The sequence below is a fragment of the Odontomachus brunneus genome, unplaced genomic scaffold (assembly GCF_010583005.1).
Source record: "Odontomachus brunneus isolate Ranch 3 - 2012 unplaced genomic scaffold, Obru_v1 Obru_scaffold_066, whole genome shotgun sequence".
NCBI lineage: Eukaryota > Metazoa > Arthropoda > Insecta > Hymenoptera > Formicidae > Odontomachus > Odontomachus brunneus.
In genome coordinates, this window is record NW_022639516.1 from 1,776,880 (window position 1) to 1,788,989 (window position 12,110).

At 41.7% G+C, this 12,110-nt stretch overlaps 2 protein-coding genes across 3 annotated transcripts in view; one reads left to right on the forward strand and one right to left on the reverse strand.

Annotated features, from left to right (window-relative positions):
• LOC116846673 (beta-galactosidase) overlaps window positions 1-12,110 on the reverse strand; it is a 140,962-nt gene that overhangs the window by 89,545 nt on the left and 39,307 nt on the right. The gene's annotated exons all lie outside the window — the stretch shown is intronic.
• Window positions 1-12,110, forward strand: part of LOC116846678 (inhibitory POU protein) — a 57,303-nt gene that overhangs the window by 34,604 nt on the left and 10,589 nt on the right. The window contains exons 2-3 of one of the 2 annotated variants that reach the window (XM_032820841.1): window positions 3,586-3,645; window positions 10,786-10,989. In XM_032820841.1, coding sequence (XP_032676732.1) covers window positions 3,586-3,645; window positions 10,786-10,989 — 264 coding nt within the window. The remainder of the gene's footprint in view (window positions 1-3,585; window positions 3,646-10,785; window positions 10,990-12,110) is intronic. The other variant, XM_032820842.1, reaches the window with a different exon arrangement.

The window sequence follows — 12,110 nt, forward strand, 5'->3', positions numbered from 1 at the left end:
CCCCCCCCCCCCCCCCCGCCTCTGACTTCTTACAAATACCTGTTCTTATTATTGAAAATCAATGTGAAGAACGAGTTGAATAATGAATTGAGAACGTGATGTTTTTAAACATCGTGTTATCCGGACTCCCATATCCACTTGAAACTAATATATTCAAATTAACATTGTTGTTTCGTATACAAAACGATCATTGTTTCGTATATAAGTAATGACATATAATTTTGAAAGAATGTCGTTGAGAGAATTTTATCATCTTGAATTTCAACAATTGCTCGCTGAACCGAATATAAAATGTATTGATGTGTGAGTAACTTACCTTCGTTTAACGCCATGCAATCGCCATGTTTGAGAATTAACATGTCAGAAATAAAGGTATATCGAAAAAATTATTTTTGGAATGAAAACTTGGAACTAAAAAATTTGCTACATATCTCGAATTTTACACACTCGAAAAAGTTAACGATCATTTATACACAAGCAATGATATACAATTTTATCAGGAGAATTTCAAATTCTTGAATTTCAACAATGTCATAATTTTACTGGAATAATAGACTCTCGTAATGATCGTCTCGATGATTTACTTGACATAACAAGTCCTCTATTTGCGTTAAGTACACGTATTATTGAGCAAGCAAAACACACATGGCGGCAATTAAATCACCTGCTTGCATTTACTAAACATTTCGTTGATTCCATTCTAATCAAATTATGATTCGGCGTACCAAATTCTTGTTTGGACAACAGAATCCTCTTTTCGATGTATCTTCCAAACAAGAATATCCTCTTTCGCTGTGTAGCGAATAACAAAAGGGAAACAGAAAAAAATGAAACAGCGACACCGACAATAGCTGACGAATGACGGAAAAATTCGTGTCGAGTGTGCGCTAAATGGCGCACGTATATCCGCGATCGAAGCCCGACGATGTGCGTACGCGTCGCCGATCGAAAGTATCGCCGTCGTGACACACACATGACACGTTAATAAAGCTAACGTCGCCTCGCGAGAGTGATGTATTCACATTAGTGTCTCGGTGCGCCGTAATGACATAATCATTGTCATCAAAAATCGCGCGAGAGCGAGCAGAATTGGCCGACGCTTTAATAAGGACGATATTGAATTACCTAGTTCTGCGCGAATCCTAAAATGACTCATTTAATTTGCGACGGCGTCGCGACGCCGGTATGCCCCGATTCTGTCAATCTTCCTCCGGCTTCGCTTTAAATATAATATAAATGTATACGTATGTATCATGCATGTGCGCTCCCTCACACACGCGCATGCAGTCTCGCGTCATATATGCGCGAGAACGGCCGCACGCGCATCCCGCGTGCGTGTCTGTGTGTGCGCGCGAGATCGGTTAAAAATAAAATATGCAGACCGGATAAATATTAAGTGCCGTTGACAGGTAAATCGCGTGCGTTCGATTTCCAGCGGGATGAAAATATTTCTCGGCGCCGGTCATTAGTCGCGCAATCGAAATCCGTCACGGCCCACGTGAAATTCAGAGCGCCGTGACGTCGTTTCTGGCGCGCCGCGAATCGGCTGAGCTATCGCGAGCAGTATTTTTCCGATCGAAGGGATGCCGACCTCTCGCCGATCTCGTCGCCTGTTCTAGCGCGAACATCTGGACAGGTGCCGAAACAGTCGGACAATTTTCAAATCCCCACGAGCTGATCGATATCACGTGTCCGCGGAGTTCTCGCGCGCTAAGATCTAAGGGAACCGCCCGTAATGAGAGAAGAAAGATGTAAAAAGTAGTAAATTTTTATTTGATGGGTGCAAGTACATACTGAAAAAAAGATTTTCTTGTTGAAACGAACACGTGATATCAAACTTTGGTTAAAATCAATCAAGCATTTGGTAATTGCAACCAAATAATTTAATAGGCCATTTGTATGTTTTGCTCTTTAATATATCCTACTCGACGCAAGTAAGAAGTAATGACAAGCAAATTCTATGTACTAAATATTTGAATTCCAAATACAAAAATAATTTTTTCACTGTGACGTATTTGTTCCAATCCAAATTCTTTTCTTTTAGTGAAACAAACAAATGCTTTTGTGAGGAAATCTAAGGTTTTCTCAAAACTTGAAGAAAATGTACTCTCTAAAGTGTAATCAGCGTATTTTTTGCTGAAATTCTGTATGCATAACTGATGGTTATAATAATACAATGTAGTACTGCAATCAGTGAAATATCACTGAAAAAAAAAACAGTTAATAGTAGTGACTGTTTCTATTATTGATTCAGTCGGCAAATACAGACAGTGTCGTTGCACGCAAAATCGCATGGAAACCGGTGATTCCATCGCCAGAAAGTTGGATTTGATACAGCGTGTAACGATTTTGTAGCGTACAGATTTTGCAGTGGAATCTTTCTTCCACACAATCAGTGAAATATAAGACGAAGCGGTAAGAGTATTTTCACTGAAAATCAGAAAAAAATATTCACAGAATATTCATTGATTATCAGTGAAGTGCTCCATTTACTGATTTAATTTGTATGCTACGATATTTTTATCGACTTACTTTGAGAAAGTATATTTTCTTGTTTAAAAAATACTTTGTATTAGTACAAATAAATATGTTATTAATGTGAATAAATAGTTCGTGCTTCTTAGATATTTCTTCTTTCAGTGCAAACAGCACAGTTTGCCAAAAGATGTCTTGAAGACGTCTAAAAGATATCCGAAAAAAGTAGAATGTTTTTAAGACATTTTTCAATAATTCATGCTGTCTGGGCGATTAACGTTCATTTCACCGTCGTATGTCGAGGTAGTAGACACAATTCTGTAAAAGAGATCCGCGCGATAGCCCGAGGATACGGTCGGACTTGTTGTCGGAAACTCATGTTTTCGACCGGAATCATGAACGGTGATATAGATCTCACCCTTCGAACGAAATGTACGTTTTGTTTCCGCGATACGATAACGCGACATGGGCATACTTTTTTGCACATACGTGTTATCGCGCTTGTTATCATGATATGGAATTTGCCACAGGCAGCGATGATATATTGTCAGCTAATGTTTGATTTGTCGCGGGAACAAAAGCCGGACTCGGTAGAGGATTTCAGACACTCGAGAGCAAGTAAATTTACAAAAGATTCACGTCATACGCACATATATTCCGATTGATTCTTGGAAATCGGCGATCCCTTGTCTTCAATCCTTTTATTTCAGTTGTGAAATTCAAACGAACGAGCGACGACGATGTGTGCGCGTAGATAAAGTAGTTGCGAAATCTTCGTGATACAGCTCTTTTATATAGTGAGATTTTAAACAAATGTAGTTTCGAATGAATAACTGTATAAAAATGACAATAAAATGAATATAATATATTAGTATAAATTAGTTATAAACTACCATGCTGAAATAAGTTTACTAAAAGCAATATTTGGAATTCTTTTGTCTTTCAGTCTGGTTTATATTATTTTTATCACATCATATTTATGTATGTTGCCATTTCTACACTGAAAGAAATACATCGGCCAATATCGAAAATGAAATTAGTCTTAATGCTATATTATAAAAAGAATTTTTTTGGAATTTCAATGAGAAATGGTATTTTTTCATTTTGCAGAGTCGTATATTGGAAGATGCATCCATTGCAATGTGCAATTCTTGGTCACCGAGGCATAATGTGAGTATTACCCTTCTTTATTCTCCTACGCGAACATGCAATTTGGAATTAACTCGACGACTATTGCATTGTGCTGTGTGTGTAGGTCTGCCTTAGAACCATTATAGAATAAATGATTAATGCAAACGCTAGACCGATTAATTGCATTTTTACGAAACCACGTCGCTGTAGCTTCATTTTAATAGAACAACTAGATTATTTGAGAGATCCAGACGACGCGACCAATGTGGTTATACGTCACCGGAATGTCTGTCCAATTAGACGCATCGCTATATGTGATAGTTCTGTACTAGACCATACATCCGTGAAATAACATCTTGAATTCTGTACGGAAATTCTGTACATGAGGTTTTTTCAGAGATGTCTTTGATTTAGAGTTTGTGTGTCTTCTAAAGATATATATTCTGACATAGTGAATCCAAATAAAAAGTCGCTACGTTTAAGATAAGCGTGGCATAGTAAAAATACTTATTTCAGGCGTAAACTTATTCCGCAAAATATATTTTTCGTTCGTTCAACTTTATATTAATGGTTGACGTATTTTCTCTTAAAGTCTCAAAACTTGTACTTACGTACATATTTAATTAATTATTAGCGTAATTATTTTTGATCTCTTGATGATTTTGCTTCAAAAGAAAAAATAGAACAGGGAATAATGGAAGAAAGAGGTGATGAGAGAGAAGAGATAAACAGAGAGAGAGAGAGAGACAGAGAGAGAGAGAGAGAGAGAGAGAGAGAGAAAGAGAGATTATGAGACTGTTGCTGTATACGAAATGCCCCATAATATTTATGCTTTACGGAGCCACGTAGTTACGGTGGCCTGGCTCTCACATAAACTCACTAACTCGTGGTTACGATTATGGCCAGTAGTAAATTGATTATTTAGATATACGATGAGGTGATGCAGGATAGTCGAGCGCCGTAAAAAGAGCTATGTGTCACTTATGCTCGCCACGGACGCAACAGATACCCGCAGGTGCAACAAAGTCAGCGTGACCTGTGCTTTTTGCCGGATACCTCGCTCTCGCCGCATTATATTCTCCTCTCTCGAGGAACGTACGAATTACTCGTACATCAACGCGCTTTTGGTACGTCCAATCGCGAATGATCACTCGGTCATCTCGCGGTCCTAACTTTCTCGCACTGTGCCCGCGCGTGTCGAAAGATCGATAGAAATCTACAGAAATCATATTCATACAAGAGAAAAAGAGAGAAAGGTAGAATAACGTGGAGATCAATCAATGGCAAGGAAAAATGATTTTATCTCGAAAGAAGGAGTAAGACAGAGAGAGAGAGAGAGAGAGAGAGAGAGAGAGAGAGAGAGAGTAGAAAGAAGAGATGATGAGGGAGAAAAGAGAGAAACAAAGGAGAAGGAAGAAAGATGGACAGAGAGACAGAGAAATAAAGAGAAAGACAAAGGGAGAGAGAGAACGTCGTACGAGAAGCGCGTTCTAATGAGATTTCCAAAGAATGTGGGCGGATAATAGGATAATGTGCGGAAGGATGCATAATAGAGCGCACAATAATAATAATAGCAATAATAATAATAGATAATACCGAAACACACAATGTGACATGGCGACGATAATATAACGGAACCGCAACGACGACCGAATAGCGGAAATCGATAATTCAGATTTAACAACAATAATGCGCGAGGGATAATACGTGGCAGCGGCAGCGCGGCGGCGGCGGCGGCGGCGGCGGTGGCGGCGGCGGCGGCATTGGCGTTGGCGTCGGTGGCGACGTCGGCGGCGCGCGATTCCGCGCGCGCAAGATGCGGCGACAGGGATAAAAAGACGCTAATATAATAGTATTAGCGACAATAGCAACGTTTAATATTAACGCCGTTAAGGGAGCGGAGCGTAACAGCGCTATTATAAATCGATGATACCCGGCTCCGGCGGCGGCGGTGGCGACGGCGACGGCGGCGGCGGCGGCGGCGACGGCGGGGTCGAGTCGCGTCTGCGCCACCGAGTGAAACTGAATTTGATGGTCCTACAACGAGAACCGCGAATAATGTTCTTTACTCTAGACAGTAGGTACTCCGCCATGCAAGTGATAATTTGAACAGTCTCCTCGTTTTCGTGTCAGACGTCAGATTTTCTGGAAGAATTTACTTATTCATGCGTCAGACTACTCCGTGATGTAGGTTATCGGACGGAAATAACGTAATTGTCCCAATTTGCGATATCCGATAGCCGACGGTCCAGGCACACCGCGCCACTCCGCATTCAGACCGGAGTATAACCACGACCTGATTGCTAATTAATTTCGCATACGGCCGCCACTACATACGCAACTGATCCGGCCACGCGGTGACGGAAGATTAATTCTCTTTTCTGCTTTTTTTTTTTTCCGTCCTCCTTCTTTCCTTTTTGTGTCCTCACTCGCCCTATGGACGCGCGCGCGCGCGCCCTTAGTATTGATGCTATGCTATTCGTGTCTTATCGACGCGACGCGCGGACGCTACTTGGCGGCGGTATCGATCCGATATCTCGCGGATAGCGCAGCGAGTAACTGCCGCGGGCTCAGACACGACTGGGCTTTGATCGCTAATTGATTTTGTGCACACGCTCTCACAGCGGCCGCCGCCGCTGCCGCCGCCGCTCTCTGTGTATTCGTATTGATGCGGCCCCCCCCCGGACATCTAATTTTGCATTCGTCTGCGCGCTCCGGACGAAATCGATTAGAGGTATTGGCTTGCCGCGAACGTGATTTTCCGACGAAGATTATGTCTCGATAAACGAATAATTTCGTAACATCTGATGCGGCTGAATTATTCAAGGCGCGCCGCGACAAAATCGGCTTGTTTTTGCTAACGATTCTAGTTGCCAGACCGCTCTGCCGTCGTGTTCTGCGACGATTTTAGCCTCGCGCCGCGCTGCTTTTTTAAAACTTAAAGCCGCTGACGCGTCTGTGCATGATTGAAGTATCCTTGTTATCAAGCGTGTTAATCATTCACAACAATCATGACGTCACGTCGTCGGGCCTCTCCTCGCGGATAAATTACACGGAAGGACCACCACCAGGGTCCGGTAATTCAATTGTAATTGGCTAATCCTTATGATACCACGGTGCGCCGACACCGCAAGACGTATTTAGCTCACTGGGGTCGGCCGCGTCGAAAAATGACTCTATTAACCGCGACGACGTGGAGAATCGCGCGAAGGGGAAGAAACTTTGCTAAACAACGGCACGAGGTGTTAACTATGTGGCTAACAAGAGCAATCCGTATCTCCCCCGCCAACTCCATTAAGCTTCCTTCATAGTATATCACGTATTAAATTAACCATACGGAGCGCGCGGCAAAGAAGACTCTCACTAATTCATCGGGATATGATCAGTTCCGAGCAAATTCCAATTTCTTCGGGTCAATTCAATCAGCACGATGGAATCACGGTAATCGGGCAAGCAGATAATTATAATAGCCAACACGCAATTAATGCGATTATCATTTTCTACTCGATAATTAATGTGACCTTCGTCAAGTAAACAATATTTCAACTGATCTCCAATTAATTCGGATAAAGGAAGTCGGGAAACTGCGTCGGTTCGTTGATAGAGATAAAGAAAGCGATAATGTAAGATATATTTTACCGACTCCTCTCTTTCTCTCTCTCTCTCTGTCTCTTTCTCTGTCTTTCTCTCTTCGCGTGCAAACACACACGACTACGATGAACTTCGCCTCCTGTGCGCGTACGTGCACACGCATGAAGATCGAGTGACTACGGTTCCAGTATTACGCTAAAAGAGGGTCCATCGTACGTTGCCCCTTAGCCGTGAACTGTGATTTATCGGCCTGCTAATGCTTCGATTAAGCAACACGTCTGCGTGAAAAACGTCGTCGTCGTTGGCTGGCAAGTTACTGCGGGAGGGATACCGTCTCGCATCAATATTTCCACGTGAGAGTGGTTATTTCACTCGCATTCCCACACAAATGCATATACACACACACACACACACACACAAGTACGCGCGCGACACGCTTTCTGACGAGTCATTTTATTAGACGAGCTACTGAATTTCTCTAAATTTTTACCGTTTCTTCCTGTCTCTCACGGATTAAATTCGATCTTTGGTCGCAATCTCCATTACCCCATGTGGGTTAATTAACTACGTTAAAATTATCCACAAAAAGCTTATAAGAGCTATGAGAGAGGGGGAAATGTCGACCTCAAATCGGTCAAAGAAATAGACACTGCGACGAAAGACCATCTGGTGGTTTTGGGGCACATTATATATTATACATGAGAATATCAAGGCAGATGACCATCGAAGTCACTTATAGTTCGTTTCGCTTCTTATGTATGCTATACCGACACGGCGTCGACTGTAGCAGTTATTCGTTTCTTTTGTAGTTCAGTTATATAAGTACATGTGTCATTGTATCTTACTCTATCTTTTACTCTCTCTCTCTCTCTCTCTCTCTCTCTCTCTCTCTCTCTCTCTCCCTCTCTTTCTTCTTCTTTCTCTCAAAGTATCGGGAAACAGGAGAATTGTTCGCAAAGACAATTTAATCGACTGATTTCATGAATATTCAATGACGCGCATATCGTCGCATATGTTCGGCGGGCGAAACTTGCAACTGAGCCCAAGTATTAAAAAAAAAAAAACTTGCAGATCGTCGAGCGCGAAGCGCGCCTGAGAGCCGCGCAAGTATCGGTCATGCGAGTCCATAATTGCCTTCATCATTTCCCTTTCAACTTGTCCGACGACGACGAGAGATTCGACTGTGACGGCGCGCGACACTGAAATTTTCTTTGACGCGCTACAGACTCGGTAACGTGATTTAACGCCCGGCATCCCCGTGACAACCCGATAGCACGTCATTCGTCAACAGCGACGAAACGCGGACACTCCGTTGTGGGGAAACGGCGAGATACGGGGGACTGCGAGAGGTAAATTTCGGTATCGTAGAAAGAAATAACGGCGGTTCAGCAACCTACGGACAGCCGTAGGTACGCCGTGCCCGACGAAGACACGAGGAGTTCATAAATAATCGAAGCGCTGGAACACGCCAGTGGTTTCCGCATGAAACATTGATCGGGCAATGCGGACATTACAGGTCATAATGAAATAAGTGGGCAGTGAATCACTTTTAGCTTTACTCGCCACGACCGAACTAACGATATTTTCATATCGTTCTAATTATCGCTATACTGATGCGCGTTACTCGTCAAAACGAACTCCCCACACCGAGAAAAAAAAGTTTGCTACTTGTAACTAATCACACACGGAGAATTAGTCGCTATAAATTATGGCCAAGAAAACTATTTTTTCATCAAATTTTAAGTTAGGTTAGATTACTAATAATATACTTATATGCACTAGCAATTAGCATTTTCGTATTGGAGCAACCAAAAAGCATAGTGTGGGCCGAAGATAACTATAATTTCAGTTGAGTCAACCGTTTTTTCCCCTCAATACAACCATCGATCCTTGACAAAGGATTACTTGAAAAAAAAAAAAAACAAAATAAGTAAATAAAAACAAAAGATTGAGAAAGACAAGCTTGTCGAGGATGATGGTCAACAAACGAGAACGGGAGCCTCATCGTGTTGGCGGCTAGGTGCGGACGCGTAAAAAGGAAATTTTGGTCAACCCTCCTCGCACATAACGCGCCATGAAATGAAATCACACCCGCCCCTCTCGTTACTCGTTCCGCGCTGCTCATAAATTTCACCGTAGCGCGTAGTTTAAGCTATTTTCGTTACCATTAAATGTTGACTTTGCCGAGGGGGACTGTATCTCGCCAAACACACGGAAGGGAATCGGGACGATCCCCCCGACTCCGTCCAGTTTCGCCACCGCGCCGCGGACGATACTGACGGATGTATTCTGTCCACCGTCCCCCGGGGGGGAGCCGGTCAAGTATCCATCCTTCGGATCGATTCCAGTTAACGTGTAACGGATGAATTTGATTACCGTACATCATAGAGCATGTATACGGGCTGATATAATGACGTTACCGGGCGCGGTGGGATCGTAACTTAATGTCGTGCGTTCGCGCAAATATCGCCATTTTTCCAATTATACCGCCGTTGTTGTCGTTGTTTCGCCGTGTCGGAATTATTATATGCAGGGGCGATGTGAAAGAAGTACAGGACGATTCACAACGATACACATGCCGTTCTCACGAAAATAGAAAAAAAAACGTTCAAAGAGAAAAGCGAACAATATGTGAATACTTTAAGAAATATAGTCTCAAACATGTCGCGGGAGTATATTCACAATGACACGCTTTATATTGGAACATATGTTGGAAGATGAGACAAAAAGTGCTTCGCAAAGTATTGCTTAATTACCATTTGTCGTCGAAACACTCTTAATGGATTTACCTATTAGATTTGCATAATTACGTGACGGAAATTCCCGCGAGAGCTTCATCGTGAAGCACCAGCGACAGAATTTTTGTCCGACCCTAAAACACCTGCCAAACAGCAATCCAAGTCTCGGATAACAAAACTATTTTCGGAATATCGATCGCGCACAGCCATGTTGCCGTTCGGTACACGAACTGGTTGTTGCCCAGACAATCCGCCGAACGGATTGAATTTAAATTCAATAAGAGAACTCACGTAGTAAATAACGAGTTATAGCCAAACGTACTCGCGCTATGATCATACAAAGAAGTCCAATTTGCATACAAGAATTACAATTACGTGTAGAATTTGTCCTGTATTTCGCATAAATTTTCTTTTTTACTTTTTCACGCATATAAAGCGAGAAGTAATAAGTCAACATTAAACGAATGGAAATATGACAAATCGATTCACCGTCTCTAAGACGCGTGTTAATAGTCATTACTTGAAACTTGTTTCATGTGAAATATTCAGATTTTTTATTCAAAGTTAGATCCAAGTTTTCCAGTTGAATTATGATACATGCGGTATTTTTATATCTGTAATCGTGATTCAACATTACTTACTGTCATTACTTACTTTTAATTACTCTTAACTTGGAATTCAAATTTGAGTATTTCACTTGAGACGAGTTTCAAATAATGACTATTAATATGGGTCTAAAAGTTACATGGCGGGATGTAACAAGATCTCTGTGTATTGTATAATTTTGTATTTCTCTGTGTATTGTATAATTTTTCGACAAATGATAGATATGATATATCTCGTGTTTCAGGGTGACCTGTTTGGCGGCTTGAACAGTGGTTTGCAGGATGGCTTACTACAAAGAGCGGAGGCTTTAGCAGCAGATCTGAAGCATAATTCCGGGACGCCGATGCCGCTCAAGCACGACCCCGTGTCTGTGTATCATCACGGACCACATATGCCCACCCCCCATCCAAATAACCGGCCACATCATCAGGTACAATCACATTTCCTTGTGAGTCCGCATTTATGATATATTATTCCACTATTTTCTATGCGACATATTGCACTATATAACACGTTATATATAATATAAGATACGAATGTGCTGTGAGTGTGTAAGGTCTTTGCAGACTGACAGAACTCTTTTATTGAACGCAACGAAGAGGTCACGGCAGACACTTGTCGGGAAACTGATGGAAGGATATTCGGTTTCTCAAATTTTCATAGTATTATCGGCATTATATTCAACAATTACTCGTAGAAATGGTTATGTGTTCGAATGCGCCGGCTTCTACACGGGTTCCTCGGCGAATCCCGCGCGCGTTCAGAGGAGGAAATGAATTTTCACTCAGTTCCCGACAGCGTATAACACATTCTCTGTTATCTCCGTTATATCTCCGTATACTCCGCGTTTGCGTGGCGCGTAATTCGCGGGAATATTAAAGCAACGTTGCCCGAGCTTACTCTATTCTTCGCCTAAAAACAATCTTGATTGAGGAGTAATAATTTCACGAAAGAATTTTGAAGCTAACCAACAGCGAAACTCATCATCGAAATAATTGGCTTAACATATCTGCTGAGTTAATTAATCACGCTGTTAAAAAGAAAGTAAATATTAATAATACTATATGGATTACATTGTAAATTACTTACATAAATTACCTACATAATGGAATGAAAAAATTCGTGCTAATGAAGTGGTATAAAATTTTTCCCTTTGGATGATTTTTTCTAAATATGATAATTGTGTTCAGACATTCAGGCTCGTATTAATAGTCGTTACTTGAAACTCCTCTCAAGTGAAATACTCAGATTTAAATTCCGAGTCAGATGAGAGTTTTCCAGTTGAATTGCGATTACACAGATATGATGTCGCATATATTACGTAATAAAAAATCTGAAAAACTGGATCTAACTCTGAATAATAAAAACCCGAGTATGTCACATGAAACAAATTAGGCGATAGCTATTATTACAGCCCTTAATGCTTTTCCACAAATCCTAATAAATGGCCGATGATAGAGACTGTCCGTACGTAGAACAATTATTGTAACAAAACGCGGCGGGAGGAGAGAGAGGGGGGAAAGAGAGAGAGAGAGAGAGAGAGAGAGAGAGAGAGAGAGAGAGAGAGAG